The sequence below is a fragment of the Asparagus officinalis genome, chromosome 7, assembly GCF_001876935.1.
Source record: "Asparagus officinalis chromosome 7, Aspof.V1, whole genome shotgun sequence".
Classification (NCBI taxonomy): domain Eukaryota; kingdom Viridiplantae; phylum Streptophyta; class Magnoliopsida; order Asparagales; family Asparagaceae; genus Asparagus; species Asparagus officinalis.
Genome location: NC_033800.1, coordinates 140,147,687 through 140,172,168, shown reverse-complemented (window position 1 = coordinate 140,172,168; position 24,482 = coordinate 140,147,687). Strand labels below are relative to the sequence as shown.

The 24,482-nt window shown below is 34.8% G+C and overlaps 4 protein-coding genes across 5 annotated transcripts; 1 reads left to right on the top strand and 3 right to left on the bottom strand.

The window, feature by feature from the left end:
- Positions 1,054 to 22,546, bottom strand: LOC109849326 (cytochrome c-type biogenesis CcmH-like mitochondrial protein). Of its 2 annotated transcripts, XM_020419140.1 has the most exons (5): positions 22,398 to 22,537; positions 22,153 to 22,215; positions 11,185 to 11,327; positions 9,867 to 10,063; positions 1,054 to 1,284 (listed from the first exon to the last, which is right to left on the bottom strand). In XM_020419140.1, exons 3-4 carry the CDS (start codon positions 11,323 to 11,325, stop codon positions 9,881 to 9,883), a joined length of 324 nt encoding a protein of 107 aa, XP_020274729.1. In that variant the 5' UTR covers positions 11,326 to 11,327; positions 22,153 to 22,215; positions 22,398 to 22,537; the 3' UTR covers positions 1,054 to 1,284; positions 9,867 to 9,880. The 2 variants fall into 2 exon arrangements, with proteins under 2 accessions (XP_020274729.1, XP_020274728.1); XM_020419139.1 differs by lacking the exons at positions 1,054 to 1,284; positions 9,867 to 10,063; positions 11,185 to 11,327 and adding an exon at positions 16,013 to 18,599 and having other exon boundaries at positions 22,398 to 22,546.
- Positions 12,302 to 13,536, top strand: LOC109847870 (cytochrome c-type biogenesis CcmH-like mitochondrial protein). The gene is made up of 4 exons (XM_020417104.1): positions 12,302 to 12,310; positions 12,461 to 12,487; positions 12,601 to 12,678; positions 13,354 to 13,536. Exons 1-4 carry the CDS (start codon positions 12,302 to 12,304, stop codon positions 13,534 to 13,536), a joined length of 297 nt encoding a protein of 98 aa, XP_020272693.1.
- Positions 13,552 to 15,402, bottom strand: LOC109849328 (premnaspirodiene oxygenase-like). The gene is given in 2 exon segments (XM_020419142.1): positions 13,552 to 14,641; positions 14,643 to 15,402. Coding segments are annotated over 2 exon segments (519 nt in total). The 5' UTR covers positions 14,936 to 15,402; the 3' UTR covers positions 13,552 to 14,415.
- LOC109849327 (protein ALP1-like) lies at positions 18,608 to 22,145 on the bottom strand. Its single transcript, XM_020419141.1, has 3 exons — positions 20,097 to 22,145; positions 19,789 to 20,014; positions 18,608 to 19,705 (listed from the first exon to the last, which is right to left on the bottom strand). The coding sequence occupies exons 1-3, from the start codon at positions 20,382 to 20,384 to the stop codon at positions 19,527 to 19,529; spliced, it is 693 nt and encodes a 230-aa protein (XP_020274730.1). The 5' UTR covers positions 20,385 to 22,145; the 3' UTR covers positions 18,608 to 19,526.

Genomic DNA, 24,482 nt, shown 5'->3' with positions numbered 1-24,482 from the left:
TTGTGTGGTTCTAATGACTATTAGCTTCCCTTGAAATTATATTTTTGGTTAAGCACTAATTATCATGTTAGTTATATTGTGAGAACTTTTGGGTTCCCGTGAAATTGTATTTTTAGTTAAGCAGTTATTCTTAATTTTGTTTAACATAACTACTATCCTACTCGAAAATATAGTTATGCATATGCAATAATATGATGAAGGATAATGTTTTAGAGCAACTAATCAAGATTATATATGCAAAGTTCTCTTTATGCACGTAGAAAGATACAATTTTCATCTTGACTAAGTTAAATATGAGAAATATTTGACCAATAATTACTTCATGTTCCTTATATAGAAGAATGGAGAACTCAGTTGTAGTTATACCATAGAACCATGCCTAATGTTGTACAAATTCGGTGCAATGTGCTAATATAATAGCTAACTATCTTGAATTGGACTCCCATGAAAGGAGAGAATGAGCACTAAAGAGTAACTTCTACAAAAAAATATAGGAGGATGGATAATCAAATTATTTGAAGAGTCAATAGTAAAGTTTAATTACAAGATATTGAGGGTTAAATAATAATGATGTGTGCTCAATTTAACAATATAAGAAATTAGATAACGTTAAAATATCCTTAAATTTATAATCTAAAGCGAACCACTACGTAAAATATGCCGACTCTAGATCATAAGGATACTTTTTGGTAGTCATTTTCTTCATAAGAAACTTATTTTGACACAATATTAGAGTGGATCCCTAAAGCTTTTGCTGTTTTGAGATAACCAGCTAATACTCGTTTATTAAATTATAAATTTAACATTAAAAACTAATTTAATAACATATGTTAATTTATAATTGTATCATGCATTACATGCAACGCACGTATAGCATACTAGTTTGTACAAACGAGGCATGAAACATACGGATATAACATTACTGGCGTTACATTTGATTACAAGTACACCTTATTCCAGCGGATACTATTAGAATTCCAATTATAAATGTCAATCAGAGCACAATTTGAAGACCATTAGCAAGAGCGATAGTAAATAGTTCACTCGACATGATGACGTTGAGAAAAGCATGTCTTCAATTATGCAGCAAAAATATCATTAATATAATTATTTCAATCAAAATATTTTTCTACAATGAAAACCAAAAACATCCGAATTTTAGTAGACTTTGGATAACATCAGCAAAGGGCGCCGCGTTGTGTTCCCTCTCAGATCACACGGTGGGAGTCTTCCCCCATAGATTAGCCATATAGCCGCACTCCTGGATTTTGAAACACCTTTGTGCTGCAAACCAAATTGCTGAGTTAAAGCATGTTAAACAATGCATACAGAGATGACAGTAAAACTGTAAAATGATATGAGATTAAACTGTCGCTGGTATTAGCTGTAACCTCTTCATCTCCGTCTTAACATATAGATTTGTTTTGCAAGAAATGAACAATTGAGATTAGTGAAAACAAAAACATCATTGTGCTTCTGTTTACACTGGATGCAGAGAGATTAGTGAAATTACTACAGAACTGCAAATAAACCGACAAATATTGGCTATATCTTAAAATAACTAAATCCATTTGCACATGTAGAATGCAGGAAGAATGTCTTTTAGAGCCAAATAATGTTTAGCAGCTTAGAATCTTAAGGCACATCTTCTTAGGACTCCAGAATTAGTGTGTGCTCCCAGCCTAGGTCTTAGAGTACGTCTTCTTAGGAATCCCGAATTTGTGTTTCTTGTTTTGATAAAGCAACCTCTTTCCTGTGGGTCCGATCCTGAATTATAGACCATCTTTCCAGTAGGTCCGATCCTGAATTATAGACCAACTTGGGAGACGGTGATGCAGTCTACTCGATAAGTTTATATTTAAGCTTTTAGGTAATAATCAAGAAAAAGATGTATACGCAAGCTTCTGCGTCTCCAACATATGTTATAAATTTTGTTTGTCTCAACAGTCTACGAGATATGAGGGTGATGTCACTGTATTCTTCAAATTGGATCACTAATAACCAACAATGTTATTCATGATTGTGCTTGACTTCATTTCTACAGGTTACAATGAAAAACAATCAGAAATAACCAACAATGTTATTCATGATTGTGCTTGACTTCATTTCTACAGGTTACAATGAAAAACAATCAGAAATAATGTTCTGTATTGCCATGAGTAGTGCTTGACTTCATTTCTACAGGTTACAATGAAAAACAATCAGAAATAATGTTCTGTATTGCCATGAGTAGTAGCTGGCAGGACTTCCTTTGTAAATTTATGCCTTGGCTTTATGAAATATGAATTGTTCTCCAATTCCTTTTCAAGGCAAAATTCACTATACTCACAAGCCTTTCTCAAATCATCTAGTATAACTTCCATCAAACTATGATTTGAGGACATGAACACAAATGTCAAATTAAAAAATGGATAAGGTGTCTCAGACACAGTTCTTCAAGTCTAGACATGAAGACAATGCTATAGACATGTTTCTTTTTTATTTAAGTTTGAATTTATGTATATGTTTGAGTTTGGTAAACCGTATCCGTATCCGATGAAATATCCGTAACCGTATCCGTTAGGATACGAATATGGTTACTCAAATCTATAACCGATAGGATATGGTTATGGATATGGTTTTGTAGTGAAATATCCGTATCCGTATCCGAAATAACCGAATACATATTAGTCATACTCTTACGATAGTTTCGATTCTTAGATTATGGATTTGTGGTTAATTTTGATGATCAAGATGACTAATCTTAACTATTTAGTTATAATGGACATATTAACGAACTTTTTTGTATCACATGAACTATGTTTTTCTCAATACTATCTAGTTTTCTCATATCTGTTTTGTATCCGCATGCATATCTGCTTATATATCCGCATGTATATCCGTAACCGTATCCGATTTTAGCGGATATGGTTATAAGTTTTTCTTACCGAGGTATATCCGTATCCGTATCCGTATCCGAGATGGGTAAGCGGATATGGATATGGAAAGCATCATATCCGAGCCGTATCCGGACCGAATGCACCCCTAAGGACCATACATCAAGAAAAGTTAGAAAATAGTTAACTTTCTGTGAATTTCGATATGAGAGGCAAACATCATTGACATCATATACCTAATTGCTTGATGAGGGGGAAAAATCTTACATCCTATGCCTAATTCCATATGCTCTGGGAAAATGAAGTAGCTAAGTTGATAAAAGTTGACACAGATAATATTTGAGGTGTCATACAGAGATAGACATGTAGACATGTAAGAATTTTAGGAAGAATCTTTCCCCTACTAAATGTAGATATTTTGCTTTGTGTGTTTAATGCCTCAATATTAGTACTTTTCCTTACAAAACTACCTTAACATTGCATGCAAGATTTTGTCAGTTTCTGTGTTGACGCGTCTGTGATTAATTCAGTGCCTATGCCACTTCTGATATTTGACAATTTCTGGCCTTCTCATGCCTGTATTAATTATTAATCCATTCCAATACTTTATAATCTACAATTTGGTAATTTTTTAATTATTACATGGTATAGTACTTAAATTACCAAGACATGCGTCAATAACGTGCTTACTAAAGACCTCCAGCTAGGAGCATTATTCTACACACGCACAAAACAAAAGGAAGAAAACAAAACATTCATCCATCAGCTCCAATCATAATACAAATGTATTCATATACCACTATGTTTCACCTACATTGTGGAGAGCCGACCATGATAAATGAAATGACTACATTTTCAAATATCTTGGTCAGAAAAAAAAACCCTGATAGAAGACAAAGTTTTGCTACCAATACAGTACACTGACGTATCAATATGTAGTTTCTTTTGAGATCTTTATCCTCCAGGTTTAGTGGTCTGAACAACAAGATGTATGCTCATCTCATTTAGACTATTTTGCTTTTCAGCATCCATTGCCTTCAAATGTGTATTCCCCCTTTAGCCATTCATAATTATCTGAGATTCTGAAGTTTTACAACCATTCATAGTAATACTGCCTTCTAGTCATTTTATTATACTGATGTAGTATCATTTTACTATACGTTTACTACCTCCTTATAGGGATCTTATATTCATGAAACTAAAAGGTCCTCTTACTAAAATTTGTGCCACAAACATTCAGTCCGCACGGTTAATATGTAAAAACTAATGCCAATTGATTCCTGCAGCAAAAGCAAAAATATCCTTAGATTGGAAATTTCCCCTTATGATATCACCACCAACATGGCAACATATATTTATTTCAATTTGAAAAGATGGTTAGGGTATTTTCTCTTATCTTTTCAGTTAATACAATATAGTTGGCATTTAAGGTTTGACTTTTAGTTATGAAGCTTTTTTTTTTTTTTTTGATATTTTAGTCATGAAGGATATTTGTTTCTATCTTTTGGCATTAGGTTTCTTTTTTAAGCAAGTGTATTGTTCCTTTTGAGAACAGGTATTGATTAATGAAAATTGATTATTGAGAACACTCTTTGAAGCATGTGAGTTGCTATGTGTGAAGCCCTTATTTCGAAGGTTAGATGTCCATGAGTGAATGCAATCCAACTCTATTGCCTTTATTTTTTATCTTTAGTTTTCTTACATTCAAAGTCCCCTCCAGAAAAATACAAAAGCCTCCAAACATCCACTGTTTCCAAAGCAAGCAATCAGCAAGAGGGAATTTTTTTTGCTTACTGTTCACACATGAACAGTAAGCCAATAACCCATTATGAACAGTAGTCCTTCTCAATGTTCACATACCATATGCGACCGCCAATGCCCTCGATGAGCCCTTCCACTCCGCTGCCAATCATCCTTATTAGGGGTGAGTAGTGACCGGGTTAGCTCATTGGCCCGATCGTTTATCCTGCAGTTTGGCCCAGCCCAATCCGGCCCACTACGGGGCTAGACAAGTTCGGCCAACTTCTGGAACGGGCCATGGAAGCGAGATGGGCTAGATGGGCTAGCCCCCAGCCACATACGAGCCAGCAGCCCGCTTGGCCCACATAGCCCAACGAGCGGGCTAGGCCAGCATGCGACCGGGTTAGCCCGCTTCTCTTGTCCCGTGGGCTCATTAGGAGTAAAAATTAGTGCTAAGTTTGGAGAATGAGGACAATACTATAAGTTTATGTGGAGCTTAGGGAAATGAGAAGCAAAGACGTGGCCATTGAGGGGGAGATTCCCTCTTGGCGCCGCCTTGTTTCATGTCATTCTATCATTTCTGTGATCACTAGACTTCTCAGAAAACTTTAAATTGCCCGATGGCCGCGCAGCTTAAATTTCCTCCACTGTTTTCCTACAAAATACCCCTAATTATTTTATCATTCTTCAGAGCTAACTACAATCTTATAAATATTTACATCCTCATACTCCTTTATTTTCTCGTAAGTGGACCTTACAGCTATGGATCATATGCCTCATCCTCATCACAATATTCTCCAGGTTCTCCTTTTATTGGCGGTCTCTCTACATCTGGTGTTGGAGGTAGCAGTTATTCATCATGCTTACTCACAGTTCTATCCTTCTGAAGTCAGTGGTAGCAGACTAGCAGTACATCCCTCTATTATACTTATGCAGCTACTGGCGACTATGTTGTAGGCCCGACAGGCACCATCCTTTTTTACCTATCTAGCAGATACTGCCACCACGGCCCCTATCGCCCCTACTGCTAGACATTCACTTTCCCTTTCCCTTGTGGAGTGACAATAATTAATCGCTCCATTGCAAGACCCCTCTATTCCGGCTAAACATTCTATCTCTTATCCTCCACCTATCCCTCCTCAACACCGCACCACTCAGCACACTCAAGACACAGAAATTCCAAAAACACAACTGGGAAAATACTGTGCAAATTTAAGAGCAGGGCTCTAACCCTATGAAGGGAAAGGAAAATTCATACAGAGAATCTTCCAAAGTGTGGGAATATTTTACTCAAGTTGAAGACCCTAGCGACGAAAATAAGAAGACGGTTCATTGCAATATTCACAAAAAAGGTGTACAAATTCCCAAAGCAACGTGGTATCGGTGCCTTGAAGAGGCATCTTGACAAAACCACACCCCGATTTGGAAGGAAAAACCGCACGTCAATCTCAAATTGTCACAGGTATAGTGGGCTTTCTACTTTCAGGTTTAAACCAAACATTGCCAAGGAATACTTCGCATGATTTATTGCTTAGTCTGAGCTCCTTTTTTCTCTATCTGAAAATGAGTTTTTCGAATATAGTAGAACTACTTTTTTCCCTGAATACAACAAAATTAGCAGCAAAACAATCACAAGACGTATATGGCACCTTTGATCGTACAAAAAGTCTTTCATACAGAGTACTCTGTCAGTAGTGGCTACGAAGATAGCTTTAACCTATGAAGTGTGGAAGTTACTCATATCACAACCACTATATATGTGTCACGACTCACTTTGTTGATGAAAATTGGGATTTACAAAAAAGAATCTTATCTTTCAAAAGATTTCAGTATCCTCATAATGCTCAAGCACACACAAGTTACGGTATTGAGAAAATTTTACTATCTCCTTCGACAGTGCCTTCGAAAACACTGCTTCAACTACACATCTTGTAGAGATATTAAAACCCATTTTACGAGGAAAGTTTTTTTATATTAATTATGTATGTCATATTATTAACCTCTGTGTTTAGGGCAATATGAAGTTTTTAAATGAGCATTTGCACAAGCTTCATGGTTTTATTCTTTGCATGAGTAGTGGTCCCAAAAAGGATTTTCTTTTAGAGATTGTTGTGCAGATTTCGGTTTGAGAAGAAGAATTCTTCCTATTGATATCAAGACCAGGTGGAACTCCACCTATTCCATGCTAAGGAAGGCTCTCCCTTACCGCGAAACAATGGATTCCTTTATTGCAAGTGAGAACGTATCATGTATTTTCATTGATGATTATGAATGAGAGCTTTATGATTCTTTTTTTTAATTCTTGGAGAAGTTTAAGGCTACTATGAGAACCCTTTCTGGTGTGTACTATACTACTATTAATTGAGTTCTTTACCATCTTAACAATATTGCTGAGTTGTAGAGATAACCAATATCTTTCTAATACAAGAAAATAAATAGAGTTAAGTTTTCCAAATATTTTGAGGAATGCCTTGCTTTTTTATCTAGCTACGATGAGGATAAAACTTGATAATTTGAACGAGATGATCAAAAAATTCTGCGAGAACATGGGTATCAGTGAGATGTTGATAATGTAGTAAAAGATATTAACGATACACTAGAGGATAAGTTTTCAATATATAGAGATATTTTGTTCCCGAACCAAGGATCCGGAGATTCTAGAGCCTCAACAAGAACCTCATCCTCCTCCAGCTCCGGAAAGGAAAAAAATCAAATTAGATGTCAAGATTGGTTACAAGAGCCAAAAAGAAGCAGACATCCAATACAAATGTGATGGAGCTTTGTATGTATTTGGAGAGTTTAAAAATACTTTTTGAGCGTTCTTGGGAATCATTCAATGTACTAGCATGGTGGAAAGGGAATCACAAAATTATCTTATATTTTCTACAATAGCTAAAGACTTCTAACCCCTTTCACTTACAGTTGCCTCTAACTCTAAGAGAGTATTTTCTGCGGGTGGACGAGTAGTTTCATAGTGAAGGGCACAACTGACCGCTGCACATGTAGAGATGTGTATCTGTTTGAAGGATTAGTTAGATGAGGAAGAACTACAAAGAAGACGTGCAACTTTCTTTCAGGAAGAAGACGAAAAGAATGAAGAAAAATTGAGCCCTGTTACTGGTTAAGATTTTCTTCTTTTTTCTTTTTATTTCTATTTTCTTTTTTATAATTTGTTATGATTTATTTTTTAAAACTAGTGGAAAAATTATTTGCTGCCCATGGATGTAAAATTTGCTTCGAACCATGTAAAATCTCTGTGTTTATGATGTTTCTCTCTATCATTCTGTATAAATATACAATTTTATTTAATAAAATTATTTCCCTATTTATTATAGTAGTGATTGTCAGCTAGTAATTAACTACATATTTTAAATGTTCAATGCTTCAAAACTATTTGAAAACATTTATAGAATCACAAAAAAAAAGAAAGTAAAAAAAGATGAGTGGAGTGGGCTGGCTTGCGACTTGGCTCGTCCCGCATGTACACAGGCTCATGAGTGGGCTAGGCTGAGGTCCAGGCCCAGGAACAAGCGGCCAATCACACTGCCCACTTGTCCTATTGTAAGACGTGGGTCATCTCGCCTCGCGATTGGACTCGCACGAGTTGGCTCGCGAGATGTGTCATCTCATCCCATTGAACACCCCTAATCCTTATCATCACTTTCTTCTTCCAATCAACACTCCAAACCCAAGGACACTCTCCTTCCCCTTTTTCAACCCCCAACCAAAATGAGAACAGAACTACAAAAGGGAAAACAATCATCAACCTTCAAAACTACAAGAAAGTGCTGGATCCTCTAATGTTATCTCGAAGTCATGCTGGTTCCTCCTCTAATGTTATCTCTAAGCTGAAGCTGCTGGAAGCCAAAACTAACCTCCTTGGTGGAAAATTTCCTAACAACTACTTCCGGTAATATCATTGTAATATCCAGAAGACACATCTCCTCTCCTCGGAACCTTATATATATATATATATATATATACAAACAGCTCCGTTAACTTCATGGCATTTCCGACAACTACAGAAAAGGCAACGATTAATAGGTACACAATTCAGTAGCTAAAAAGATGGTCCAATACTTATTCAAAAAGAAAGTAAGAAGCCTTGATATCTATGATAGACACCTAATTTTGCAGTCTACAAGTTTATCAGGTTTAAACTTCTCAGCATCCTCCCAGTATTGTGTCTCTCTTCCAGTTGCCCATGCATTCACAACTACTCGTCTTAGCTGAGAGATTTGAAAGAAGCATGATAGACTTCAGGGGAACAAACTTTGAGCTATTACCATTTGGAGCAGGGAGGAGAATGTGCCCAGGAATTCTATTTGGGCTAGCTATGATGGTACTTCCACTTGCTCAATTGCTTTACTACTTTGATTGGTAGCTTCCCACTGCCATAAAAATCAAGTCCGAGAGTCTTGACATGTCCAAATCATTTGGATTAACTGTCCATAAAAAGCTTGACCTACTTTTGCATGCCACTCCTCATATTTCACAGACAGAGAATCAGTAAGTGTTATTGCAATATGTTAAATGCTAGAAAATACAGAATGGACGTAGGTATTGTTATGTTTGAACTTCTTTTTCTTTTTATGAATATTGATACTGTAATTATGAACTCGGTGTCTATATATAGTGAAAATAAATATGGCCTTGAATCTGATCCAGATGGTAACCATATATTATACAATGACTGATGTCCAAAAGGAAAATTATTTCAATCTTGTGTTTAATGTATTTGTCAGTAAAAAGATCATCTATTTCACATTATGCAATTTTATATATACTTTGACCCACACGAAGTTATTCAGTCTTATACATTACGATTACATTAAGAAATGTGTTTGGATATTTGTATGTATGTCCACTGATTATGTCAAATAATTTATTGTTAACCATTCCCTTATGGATATCCATGTTGGTCAAAATACAACACTGTATATCAAATAAGTGTTTATGTCACCATTCTTTTACAAATTTATTTTTTATTTTTATTTCAAAATAGAGCAGCTTCAATTAGAGTAACATGAAGCCAGAAAATATTATATCAGAAACCAATCAATTTAGAATGGTATTACAAAACTAGATGCTGACATGTAGAAAATACAAGTCGCAATGATATGAATATTATGCTAACAAGGTTATGGTCCAGATGCAGCAAGCATGGAGAAACCATCAGTGTAGCATGAAAAATTTGATCCCATTAAAAAAGAAATACTGAATGTCTATCTAGGATATAGAAATTCTTACCAGGAAACAACGAGTCACTGACCCCACCACCACCTTCTAGGTGGAGGGGGAGGTGTGAGGAGATCTAGAATTGTTTCCTTTTCCTTGGGGGTCAGTGGAACACCTCTCACAAGGTTCAGAACCATGATGTGCACATTAGTTTTCTGTCTGTGCCTCTGATAGGCCCACACCCCAGCAGCTGCCCCCGCAACAATAACCTACCGTATCAATGAAAATATCAATAACTTATCAGTGTATCTTTAACCTTTAACATTTAGAGAGTCATGCAAATTGCACGTGCCATGTTTATGTTGTAAGTAAAGTGCATCCGTATCCTTGACTATAAGAAAATGTTAGGCCATTCAGTTGGAGGGAAGAAAAGAAAAAAAATGAAGTTATGGTTTCTCATCTCCAAATCACTTTCATGGGGGGAAAGATAGCAACAACATAGAAGACAATTTTCTTGAAATTATTGCTGATTTGCTTTCTTCTACACTATTTTCAAACAAACAAATACTGGAAGCAACAACTCTCCACAGCGACCAAACAGTTCCAGAATGCATATATTGGAAGAGAAAATTAAGATTAACAGTTTGATACATTTCCTTTCCAGACATGTGCCAGTGAGCATATATCATGTGATGTATGATTGAGCATGTGTGTCCCTAAAAGGAGATTTTGGTTTAGGCATGTAGTCTGAATAATCTCATCTCTAATAAGCTGCAACATAAGAAGAAAAGGAGAAATTAATTATCAACATTGCCACACTAAAGTCAGGGATGCAACATCCAGAAAACAAATGAGATTTCACATAGATTACAAAACGTGTTCAATCATATCACTCAATAAATTGCTTCTGTTCTGTACCTCTTTCATTTAACATCTGACCTTAATGCTCGAAGTATTCAAATCTCTTTTCGTTGTTAAGCTTCCAACAAAATATATGTGATTGAGAGAATAAAAATTGAGAGGTTTTATCTTACTACGACAAATCTTTCACTCATTTTTTTGATTTTGACCTTGATTTTTTCCTATCTTTTATTTCAAATGATAGTTAAGAGTTATGGCATTTGCCCATTAAGCATCAGTATTCCAAGATTATTCGATGTGTTACTCTCTTAATAATTTCTCCCAGGTTAATCCCTTCAAAATACAGAAACCTAAAATTAAGTTGCTGAAAAGGAAACAGAGAAAATCAGGACAATATATGATCAACACTATGTTTAGATTTTAAAAGGTGCATCAAAAACTTTTCCATTTCATTAAGCATTTGCATTATTTTTCTATGTCATGTATCGAAGGAAAGATAAACATGAGTCTAATAGATGAAGGTTATCACCTTCCTCAAAAGAATGGCAACATCAGCTTGTGAATCTTCAATGGACTGGCTCCCGCACTCAGTGCACCGAACATTGTGGCTAATGTTTCTAGCTCGAGCTTCGACTGTCTGGGTCTTCTTGTTGTCCTCTTCGCTCCCCATCACTATTCATATCTCAAAATTGCCACAATTATTCAACACTTTTAAAATACCAAAACTGATACATTTCAACTAAAGGTATAAATAACACATTAGAGCATTGTACCCAGCAGTTAGCATACTAAAATATTTCAGTGACACGTATGAAGATTTTATCAAACAGGTTGTGTGCAAAATAATGAGCTCATGATAACTGAAATAAATGAACGAAATTTGGAACACCCACGCATTTGATGAAGGATATATAATTGATGAATAGCGAAAGAATTGGACAAAATGCTACCTTTTTGGATTTTTCTCTAAAATCGTCTTTTTACAGTTGATTAGGGAATATATATAGGCCGAAACCAAAATGTTACAGTTGATAGCGAGACCGAAATGATTCGGATTTGGCCAGTGAAATTAAAGCCCTTATCGGGCGAATATTTAGGTGCGCCCGTATCCAACAGTGTTTAGTGTACATATACACAAACTTTGTACTGAGTTCCAGGAGTAAACAAAACAGCTAAATATCAGAAAAGCACGTTTGGCTTTGGAGGATTATCAGATAAACCACCGTAACTTTCAAAACATCGTAAATTGTTTGTTTGAAAATAGTTTTTGATGCACCCTTTATAATCTAAACATAGTGTTGATCATATATTGTCCTGATTTTCTCTGTTTCCTTTTCAGCAACTTAATTTTAGGTTTCTGTATTTTGAAGGGATTAACCTGGGAGAAATTATTAACAGAGTAACACATCAAATAATATTGGAATATTAATGCTTAATGGACAAATGCCTTCCTAATGCGATCACTCTAACTATCATTTGAAATAAATGATAGGAAAAACCAAGGTCAAAATCAAAAAAATGAGTGAAAGATTTGTCGTAGTAAGATAAAACCTCTCAATTTTTATTCTCTCAATCACATATATTTTGTTGGAAGCTTAACAGCGAAAAGAGATTTGAATACTTTGAGCATTAAGGTCAGATGCTAAATGGAAGAGGTATGGAACAGAAGCAATTTATTGAGTGATATGAATGAACAAGTTTTGTAATCTATGTGAAATCTCATTTGTTTTCTGGATGCAATTGCATCCCTGGTTCTAGTGTGGCAATGTTGATAATTAATTTCTCCTTTTCTTCTTATGTTGCAGCTTATTAGAGATGAGATTAGTAGTGTGGCAATGTTGATAATTAATTTCTCCTTTTCTTCTTATGTTGCAGCTTATTAGAGATGAGATTAGGTCCGGTAAAAGTGATAAAGAGATACTCTCCTTTTCTTCTTATGTTGCAGCTTATTAGAGATGAGATTAGGTCCGGTAAAAGTGATAAAGAGATACATAAAAAGCTTGAAGAATATTTTGGGGAAACAGTACTTTACACCTCGTTTTGATATGCAGACTGCAGCTTTGTGGTTATCACCCGTAAGTAATTGTGAAAACTACCATTCTTAAAGTATATCAAATAATTCTTCATTCTTATGGAGAATAAAAATATATTTTAATACGAAAGATAAATTTGTCAGGATGCAACTCCCACTTTGCTACTGCTTCTAATTCCTCTGTTCAGACTACATGCCTAAACCAAAATCTGCTTTTAGGGACACACATGCTCAATCAAACATCACAGGATATATGCTCACTGGCACATGTCTGGAAAGGAAATGTATTAAGCTGTTAATCTAAATTTTCTCCTCCAATATGTGCATTCTGGAACTGTTTGGTCACTGTGGAGCGTTGTTGCGTCCAGTATTTGCTTGTTTGAAAATAGTGTAGAAGAAAGCAACTCAGCAATAATTTCAAGAAAATTGTCTTCTATGTTGCTGCTATCTTTCCCCCCATGAAAGTGATTTTGAGATGAGAAACCATAACTTCATTTTTTTCCTTTTCTTCCCTCCAACTGAATGGCCTAAAATTTTCTTATAGTCAAGGATACGGATGCACTTTACTTACAACATAAACATGGCACGTGCAATTTGCATGACTCTCTAAATGTTAAAGGTTAAAGATACACTGATAAGTTATTGATATTTTCATTGATACGGTAGGTTGTTGTTGCAGGGGCAGCTGCTGGGGTATGGGCCTATCAGAGGCACAGGCAGAAAACTAATGTGCACATCATGGCTCTGAACCTTGTGAGAGGTGTTCCACTGACCCCCAAGGAAAAGGAAACAATGCTAGATCTCCTCACACCTCCCCCTCCACCTAGAAGGTGGTGGTGGGGTCAATGACTCGTTGTTTCCTAGTAAGAATTTCTATATCCTAGATAGACATTCAGTATTTCTTTTTTAATGGGATCAAATTTTTCATGCTACACTGATGGTTTCTTCATGCTTGCTGCATCTGGACCATAACCTTGTTAGCATAATATTCATATCATCACGACTTGTATTTTCTACATGTCAGCATCTAGTTTTGCAATACCATTCTAAATTGATTGGGTTGTGATATAATATTTTCTGGCTTCATGTTACTCTGATTGAAGTTGCTCTATTTTGAAGGAAAAAGAAAAAATAAATGTGTAAAAGAATGGCGACAAAAACACTTATTTTGATATACAGTGTGTTGTAATTTGACAAACATGGATATCCATAAGGGAATGGTTAACATTAAATTATTTGACATAATCAGTGGACATACATTCAAATATTTGAACACATTTCCTAATGTAATCGTAATGTATAAGACTGAACAACTTCGTGTGGGTCAAAGTATATATAAAACTGCATAATGTGAAATAGATGATCTTTTTCCTGACAAATACATTAAACACAAGATTGAAATAATTTCCCTTTTGGACATCAGTCATTGAATAATATATGGTTGCCATCTGGATCAGATTCTAGGCCATATTTATTTTCACTAGATATAGACACTGAATTCATAATTACAGTATCAATATTCATAAAAAGAAAAAGAAGTTCAAACATAACAATACCTACGTCCATTCTGTATTTTCTAGCATTTAACATATTGCAATAACACTTATTGATTCTTTGTATGTGAAATATTAGTGGCACGCAAAAGTAGGTCAAACTTTTATGGACAGTTATTCCAAATGATTCGGACATGTCAAGACTCTCGGACTTGTTTTTTATGGCAGTGGGAAGCTACCAATCAAAGTAGTAAAGCAATTGAGCAAGTGGAAGTACCATCGTACCCAGCCCAAATAGAATTCCTGGGCACATTCTCCTCCCTGCTCTAAATGGTAATAGCTCAAAGTTTGTTCCCCTGAAGTCTATCATGCTTCTTTCAAATCTCTCAGGTTTAAACTCCTCAGCATCTTCCCAGTATTGTGGATCTCTTCCAATTGCCCATGCATTCACAACTACTCGTCTTAGCTGGTATCTTATAGTCTAATAATTCACACTCCTTTTGGCACTCTCGTGGCAGTAACAATGGAAGAGGAGGGTGCAACCTCAAAGTTTCTTTGATTACTAATTGCAAATAATTTAGTTCTTTGACATTGTCCTCTATCACTTTGGATTTTCCTCTGAGAGCATCACGTACTTCTTTTTGTACCTTGTTCATCACCCTAGGATTTCTCATTAGCTCCGACATGGTCCATTGCATTGTTGAAGCTGAGGTATCACTTCCAGCCCCAAATACATCATGAAGTAGCAGACGCATATCGTTAGCTTGTAGACAGACGTTAAACCTTGATAGAATGAATTAATTGGATAATTGCCTCACTCAAGCATGCAAAAAGATGTTAAACCTTGATACCAAGATTTCTCCTCACAAGATTTTCTATAAGGAAGACTATGTGATGATTGTGGGGGCTTGCCTTTCTCCCAAAGGAGAATAAAAAGAAAGAACAATGATCTCGTTGGTCATTATATGTCTTTCATTACATGATAGGACATTTTCATTTTACAGAGACCTGATGCATGAGGAAAAATCAAAATCAAAATCCATATTCTGTTTGTTCATAGAGAGTTTCGAACATCTGTAAAGGAAGGGAATGGATGGTTAAACTTGATGACAAGTCATATGTATTAGTCAGTTTGGGAAACAAAACTAATTATGCTTTGAAAGAAAATTATATGTAGTCACTTATAAAGAAAAGAAAGAAAAGACAATAATTAAATTAGTGCTTAGTAGTTACCAAAATAAGGGCCTTGATGTTATCGTTGCTGAGTTCAAAATCACCTTTCTTCTGAAGTCTGAGGAGTACATCCAGGAAATCCTCTGTTAGTTCACCTCTGCTATTGTCGTCCACCTTTTCCTGCTTTTTGTGATCTTGGACAATGCTCTCAAGTATCTCATCTTGTTTCTGATGGCATCTCTCAACCTTGGATTTAATTTGACTAACCATGCTTAGCATCCACGAATACGATGGGAAAAAGATCGGTCAAGTCCGTGCTCCCTACTAACACAACCCCTTCAAACAAAGTTGCTAAGAACTTATCTTGATACTCAAACTTATTTCCAACGGCTGCCCTTGTTATCGTGTTGGCCATCTCAATCATCATATTACTTAGATTTATGATAGAACCATGTGTAGATTTCAAGGAAATAGATTGGATGAGACTTTCGACTTCTTCCTTGATTCTGCTGAATGATTGAACACTCTTGGGTCTTAGCGCTTAGTAGCTCTAGGACGCAAATTTTCGTAGTTGCCTCCAGTTCTCGCCATAGGGCCCAAAGGACATGCTCTTTCCTCTGTAGGAAAAGATGTCCATAGCAGGAAACAAAGGTCTAGTGGTACGAAAGATTACTTAGAAATAGTTGTCTACAGGATGAACACTTTTAACTTGGAAATAGGTTATCTAGAGAATGAACACTTTTATGTCATGGTCCAATTCTGTGATGGAATCATGCATGAACGGCAGGTATTTCCCTAAGTCATATTCAGGCTTTCTTAGGCTTTGATCATTTTAGGCTAAAATACCAAATTGGTATATTTATACGAACGCATTTACCAGGTTGATATTTAAAAAAACTCCGGCGACAACAAGACATTAAAGATGGACCTATTTGTCAATAAGGCACATTCTGTTCGTCGGAGTTCAAAACTCAAAATCTCGTTGCTCACGTGGCATTTAAAGGGGTGACGTGGATGATGATTTAACAGTTTAGTAATGGCGTGGATAAATAAGGCCGTTGAAATTCTCATCTTCCTCATTCCCCACTCGCGATCAAATTTGGGGATGAACTTGAAGTTAGGGTTTCAGATCATCCCTTCTCACATTTCACTCAGATCTTCAAATTAGTGGCAGTCCCAACATGGCCTCGTCAAGCTCAAGCTCAAGCTCAGGTTCAAGTAGGAACAGATCTGGAGGTTCAAGCCTGTTTCAATACCTTCCTTGATGTAAACTTTAATACCTTCCTTGATGTAAACTTCAATCCATGGCCTCGTCAAGCTTGTTTCAATACCTTCCTTGATGTAAACTTCAATCCAGATGCAAAGTACACTGAACTCATATCCACGTCCTCATTGAAGAATGGATACTTAATCTTCTTTCTCATCCTGAATTTTCTTAACCTGAGATGGGGCTGGAGTTTGTCATTGAATTCTTCTATTTCACTTTCATCTAACGGGCCTTACTCATACCCTCCCTCATAATTCAACCAGAAAGATTGTCATTTTTCTCTCTTGCCTACAGTGCCCCTTGTGTTTGAAGTTGCATTACCTTGAACTTCCTCTGTGTTACCCCCTTGTGCATTCATGTCAACAGCTCTATCATTGTGTACTGCATTACCTTGAACTTCCTCTGTGTTACCCCCTTGTGCATTCATGTCAGCAGCTCTATCATTGTGTACTGCATTACCATGAACTTCCTCTGTGTTAAGTGGCTGAAACACCCCCACTCTAACAGGAGGTCCCTCATCGTCATTTACCAATCTAGCACCAGCATTGAATGCTATTCTACCAATTGCAGCACTTACCTTATCCTTATTCATCCTTCTAATTTCATGCAACTCCTCAACATCACTGTCCAAAGCCCCCTCAGCCTCACTATCAAAAGCACACATTGAATCTTCACTTGCATATCCAGCTGCACTGCTACTCCCCTCATTCAAACCATTTTGTTTAACTTTCCCGCTCTCTACTTTGTCAGTGAACTCATCAACATACCCTTTCTCATCATCCTCATCTGTCTTATTATCAAATGCCTCTATAGGGTCCAGCTTATATGTCTCATCTTCCACTGAGTCATCATCATCACTGGATTGAATTTCATCCTCCACTTGGCCTTCATCCGTACTTTTTTCCCTAATTGGTGTTAACTTCTTTCTCTTTTTGGGTATCTCTTGCACTACCTCATTCTTTTGCATTGGTTGATTCTCTTGCATTGGATCTATTTCATCTTGTGCATTGGTTGTTTCCACACCATCCTCATCCTCAGCCATGTCAACCAATTCAGCCATGTCAACCCCATGATTTGAAAATATCTCAACTGCCCTTTCTTTACGAGCATATTGTAACATAAGTTCCAAATTGTCTTCCAAAGTAAGAGGCAACAGACCTTGACTCAAACCCATGCCTGGAATACAATACCACAATGTGAACTGATTCGTGTAGCCAAATTCTACATTTTTTCTCTGAGATATTCAATAGACATTACATCCTTGTCTATGAACCTAACATCACATATATCATTGTTGTAATCATGATTATTATAATTAAAATAGCCACCATGTCGGAATTTAACCATAATTACTACTCTCATCTGCATAAATTTAAAATTAACTTAATTAAAAACAATATAATTTCAAAAAAAAATATGAACAATTTAAAAAAAAGGGGGGGCTTCACTTCAAAACCCTAAATTGGGGGCAAGTAAACACGACGTATGCATGCAATCATCTAAAGATAGTGAAGACTATTTTATTTACAAAAATAAAGACCCACCACCCTCCATCGCCATAAGAAAAGGAAAAAAAATTACAATGTCTTACATTTGCCTCCACGACTTGAAGACTACAGCAAAGGAGAAGACCCACCGCTCTCACATCCACGATCTCTCCCTCAGAGAGATTCTCTACAACTGCCGATTTGGGGGAGAACTATCTACTGAGCAGAAAGTTTCAGTCTTGGGGGAAGGGGGGAGGGGGAGGGAAAGGGGAATCTGGCAATTAGGGTTGATTTGGAGATTTAGGGCTTTTTTGTTCGGTTATTTCCCACCTTTTCATTACTAAACTGTCAAATCATCATCCACGTCACCCCTTTAAATGCCACGTGAGCGACGAGATTGAGTTTTGAACTCTGGCGAACAGAATGTGCCTTGTTGACCAAAAGGTCCATCTTTAATGTCTTGTTGTCGCCGGAGTTTTTTTAAATACCAACCTGGTAAATGCGTTTGTATAAATATACCAATTTGGTATTTTAGCCGATCATTTTATCATGCACGAAAATTATAAACTACCCAAGAAAAAAGAATAAGACAACAATTAAATGACTAACCAGTTATCTAAATATGACTAAGAAGAGCTCAATTAACTAAAGGAGAGAGGCAATAGAAGTCAGATCAAAGATAACGTTCAGTTATGAAATCAACCACAAGTGACAAATTATCTACATACTATTGAAAGGAGATTTCCTTAAGCATTCACACAAGAAGATTTCTTGAAGCTAAGTGAAAACTAATGAACAAGATAATAAAATAGTGAATCAGTCCGATATTGATCAATCTCAAAACATAATAGCAGCATAATATATTTCACTTCAAAAAATCAATCTCACAAGTTCATACTCAAAATAGTACAAATCTTTAGTTCCAGGAATCATCTTTTATCTGATCAATCCAAAATTTCCCCAAATTTGTTTCACACAAGAAGTTAAACATCCAGACATAATTATCCCTTAAAAAAATAATCACAAACTCAACAGTAAAAAATAAATTAACTATCAGAAAATTAACAAACTTCAAGTAGAACACAACCAATCATCAGCATCTTCATGCTCGTCACCCTCATTTCCATCTTGTAGCTAAAGTATCTCAAAGTCGGTATTCATCCCATATTTGCATAGCTAAATCATCTCTAAAGTTGCTCCATTCATCTGTAACTCTCACAGTGGTGATACACTTCTCATCTACATTCTCAATTTCTAAAACAGAAGCATCTTCTAATTCTCAATCCACATCATTCAACAAGTCGTCTTCATTCATCTCTTCACGTAAAAAGTTGTGAAGAATACAACATGTATTAATGATCCTAATTTGAGTCTTAACACTGTAAAAGCTAGCTGTCCGTAATATAGCCCATCACTTTTTTAGCAATCGAATGCCCTCTCAATTGTGTTTCTAGCAGAGGAATGACGTTGGTTAAATAACTCATTGTAGTTTCTTGGACCATTTTCTCTCCAATACTTTATATGATAGCGAGTCACTCTACAAGGTGCCAAAAACCCCGACCCATTTGTATACCCAGCATCCACAAGAAAGTATTTAGCTACAAAATTGAAATCTTCAGTCACAACAATGTAAAAACTAGGAAACAATACATATATAATAATTAAAAAATTATATTCCTACTTGAGAGAAGTTTCAAGCCATTGGGCTGAGGCAAACCATCACGCAAAACAAGAGAATCTGAAGTTGAACCCTCCCAACCAGGTAGCACATATGAAAATCTCAAATTGGCATCACAAACACCAAGTATATTTGTACTGGTCTCTCTATTTCTATTTCGATATCTACTTTGATCTTCCAAAGGAATAGTTAATTGGATATGAGTCCCATCAAGTGCCCCGATAGCATCCTAAAATTACACAACCTTATAATTAGTTCTATAAAATAAAAGTATTAAACATGAAAACCTTAATAAAAGAAGCCATAGTTACCTCAAACCATTTCCACTTCTCCATGTCTCTCTCATTAGGATTTGTATATTCTTGTCTAATATAAAGGCTTCCTATCTTCATGACTGCTTGAAGTACTTTGTGGAACTGCCGACTAATTGTTTCATTCGAACGATAAAAATCTGTTTTGCTTGTCCTATTTTTTACATTATGAGCTAAAATATGCAAAAACATAGTGACAATTTCTTCAATCGTGACATTTCTTGATGCTACTAATCCCCCTCTAGTACATAGAACATCACATAACCTCTTAAAAGCTTGAGGATTCATTCTTAGTTGTTCAACACGGTTATTTACAATACAAATAAGAATTCAAATCGATGACTTTATAAGGTATGTCCTTTCATCATCTTCTTCATGTGTTCTTGAACTCTCCTTTAACATGTACTTTGTATAGTACCAAGTACCAATGACAGTAAATATAAAACTGACCACTACCACAATAATTTTCTCCTCCTCTCTCCTCTCAAAATTTTCCCTTATACGTTTATGTTGGATCCTTGAATCCCTTCCATCATTTATCATTTTTAACCTATCACATTAAAATGAGTGACAATACAGATTAAAAGACAACCATATCCAAAACTATCAAGTTTAATCAAAAAATATGTAACTTTGATGTATACTTAAAAATATACTAGAGCAAGCGACAACAAACGGTCTCCACTAGATGACGGAATACCTAGAAACATACTTTGGATGATGTTAGAGAGCAATCACTTGAAGGTAATGCATACTTTGAAGGGTTAAGATAAACCCAATGTACTATGGTATGACCACCTATGCCCCGATCTATTTTATCAGCGCTTAAAGTCCCAAATGGTGGCCTTTTTGCCCTCTATTTAGAGGGAAATATATGGCGAACTTTTTTCCCTCTATTTAGAGGGGAATATAGTCCTTTTCCAGTTAAACTAAACGAAAGACATTATCATCTGGAGTTTCACTAATAATTAACCCTATATTCAAAGGTAGAGAACAGTTTGTTTATAAAGAAAAAGGTAGAGAATAGTGCATACTATTGAATGTAATAAGTTGAGTTTTTAATATTCTAAGGATAAACATATGCACTGTTTAATTCTATTTCTACAAAGTTCATGCATAGAAATAGTGATTCAGAAATGTAGGTCAATTATAGTCTCTTGATATTGATTTGGTGATAGTTTGCAGTATTCTGCAGGATTTTTAATGAACTTAATTTAGTTCTTAGTGTAACCTCTAGTAGACAACAATCAAAAGATTGCTTTAATTACTAACCATACAAGCAGCTGATCCAATGAACTTGGCTCAAGAAAAACATTCAGTAATTATGAAGTAAAATTGTTTGCTGGTGCTCTATCAAAAGTAATCTAGGAATATGCTTGATGGACTACTGAACTGAAATGATACAAGCAAAAAAAAATTGACAACTAAGCATAGGTTTAAGAATGCAGATGTCAGATTCATAAGGTCCCAGAATTGATGCCCATATGTTTGAATACAGCTATAAGCTCAACCTAGCTCAAACTCAAGCTTTTTATTCATTTGTGTTCATAGTATCCAATACAACAAGCGAGAAATAGGATCTTCCATAATGATCTAAACTTATCTTCACAAACACACTAGAATATCACCCTCCCATCCCCATTTGTCGTAATTGATACTTTGTTTGAAGACACCCTTCAGTAAAAATCCAACAAAAACTTTAATCTTGCTCGAGAGAATACAACTCCATATCAAATTGTGACAAGGGTAAGCCTCTCTAAATGATAGGGCCAAAATTTTAAAAGTTACAAAGGCTGAATTAACCGAATGAACTTCACACTAGAAGCTTAAACCTATATGAAAGGATTTATATTTGTGGCATATTGTAAACACAAACTCCTTGGCAACCCATTTGGCATTCAAAACAGCAAACAAAACAAAGGACTCCTAATAAAAATTGTAAACACAAACTCCTCCGCAACTCATAATGGGTTTGGCCACCACAATCAAAAAGTAAATTAAAATCACAATAAAATAAAAAGAACGAAATTCTCAATAAAATGAAAAAAAATTGTACCTTTGAGATGAGACGAACACTCCTTGCTCGAATTAGCTAAGAATCCATCAAAATCACCAAACCCTAATGCATTCATAATGAAATCATCAAAAAATTAGAAATAATCGGTTAAAAATATTGTCATAATGAAATCGTGGGTATTAGGTCTGATCTAGGGTTTTAGCCGCGAAGATCAAGACCTAAACCCTAGATCAGATATAGGGTTTCGACGAGAGAGAAGGGGAGAGAGGAGAGATAGAGGTTACCTGCGTTGAGAGAGAAGTTGAGAATCGGGATCGGGGACTGAGAAATGAGAGAAAGGAGGAGTCGGGGACTGAGAAATGAGAGAGGAGTCGCGATCGGGATTTGGTCCGGTCAGGATTTGGTAAATAACAAAGGGCAGTGTGTGCTTTGAAATATGTGTATTTGGATTTCAAATTGAAAAATTCTTCAATGGCCCAAAATATGGGACCAATAGAGGGGACAAGTGAGGTGTCCTCTTCCTATTGGATAATGAGTTGATCATCATTGATGATCAACTCATTATCCAATAGGAAGAGGACACCTCACTTGTCTCCTCTATTGGTCCCATATTTTGGGTCCCTGTAGCAAAGCTCTTTCAAATTCTCCTCCTAAAATAATTAGATTTGAAATTTCAACTCAACTTAGGGGTTATTGGTTGGGACAAATTGGGGCTAAGGAGGAAAAGTGTTCTAATGAAACAATTTTATCCCTTTAGGATATTTTGAGTAGGGTAAAGTAGAATAAAGTGGGATAATTTCAGCATTTGATTTAACAATTCATGTGGGATAATTGATGATGTGGCACCTTATTAAAATATAATTTTATCTATTAATTACTTCTAAATTAACTTATCCAATTGGTTTAGTATATTATTATAATATAAATATTATTTTACTTTATATTAAAATATAATATATTGTACTATACTTACAAATTACTATTATTAATTATTATATTGTATTATATTATATTATATTAGCATGCTATACTATATATAATAATTAATATAATATAATATCAATATATTTAATATAATATTTTAATAATATAATATTTAATTTAATATATTATTTTATTTATACAAAAATGTAATATGTTATACAATAATTACTAATTAATATTATATTAGTATGCTACATTATATAATAATTGATATAATATATGAATAATATATATAATATAATACTTTAATAATATATTATTTAATTTAATATATTATAATATAGTATCATAGGATATAATGTACTTTATAAAATATTATAATATTTTACTTTATTCAATGTAATATAAAATATTATATTACAAATTTAAATAATATATATATAACATGATAATTAGCAATAATATACTGATTAATGGGTATCAATGTTGATAGTATATATATTATATTATTTCAAACGTATATGTATTATATTATATTATATCAATAATATTTTATTAATATTGTAATTATTACTATTTATATTATAATGGTATGTCATTATATAATACTTTATATTTTATATTTTTTATATATAAAAATTAATATAATATATGTATAATATGTATTATAAATGTTTAATAATATATTATACGTTATTTACTAATTAATATTAATATAATATATATGTACATAATACTATTAATATATGTTATTAAAATATTTATATATATGTTATTAAAATATATAATATTATATGTTATTAAAATATTAATATATATTATTATATAATATTATTAATATATGTTATTAAATTATGTTATTAAAATATTAATATATGTTATATTTTATATATCATATCATATATTTATAATTTAATTAGCATGTATTAGTTAAGTAATATAAAAATATTTTAAAATTATCCCAATTGCCTTCAAAGTGGAACAACATTGTTCCAATATGGAGGATGGGGTAAATTTGGGGTAATTATGAGGAAGGGGTGGAGGGGATCTTTATATAGTTGGTATAATTTAGGGGAAAATGGAGTATTTGTCCCCCAATTACCCCCCAACAAACCAATAACACCACAAAGTTGACTCCAATTCTAATTATCCCAATGAATAACACCAAAAAGTGATGTTCCAAAAATTATCCCATTATCCCCAAAATTACACCAATGAATAACCCCCCTTAGGCCCCGTTTGGCAAAGGGTTAATGAAGAGGGGTTAAAGAGAAGGATTAATGTACTTAGCCCATTTGATAATCCGAAGGACTAAATTATTAACCCGTTAAATAAGTTTTATTTTAGCCCTTATGATCAGTTTTAGTGTTTGGGAATAATAATGATTTTGACTATTTTTTTTACAATTAGAAGGGTTAACTCTTATTCCATCTAAATAGGAGTAT

What these genes read in the sequence shown, in the direction of transcription:
- LOC109847870 (XM_020417104.1), top strand. An exon ending in GAGATGAGATTAGTAGTGTG is followed by an intron (nt 12,488 to 12,600) that starts GCAATGTTGATA and finishes CTTATGTTGCAG; the next exon opens with CTTATTAGAGATGAGATTAG. An exon ending in AAGAATATTTTGGGGAAACA is followed by an intron (nt 12,679 to 13,353) that starts GTACTTTACACC and finishes TTGATACGGTAG; the next exon opens with GTTGTTGTTGCAGGGGCAGC.
- LOC109849326 (XM_020419139.1), bottom strand. Translation starts at nt 17,794, where the DNA reads ATGGGTTTGAGTCAAGGTCTGTTGCCTCTTACTTTGGAAGACAATTTG.
- LOC109849327 (XM_020419141.1), bottom strand. Translation starts at nt 20,384, where the DNA reads ATGAATCCTCAAGCTTTTAAGAGGTTATGTGATGTTCTATGTACTAGA. An exon ending in AGAAGTGGAAATGGTTTGAG is followed by an intron (nt 20,015 to 20,096) that starts GTAACTATGGCT and finishes GTGTAATTTTAG; the next exon opens with GATGCTATCGGGGCACTTGA. An exon ending in TGGCTTGAAACTTCTCTCAA is followed by an intron (nt 19,706 to 19,788) that starts GTAGGAATATAA and finishes TCAATTTTGTAG; the next exon opens with CTAAATACTTTCTTGTGGAT.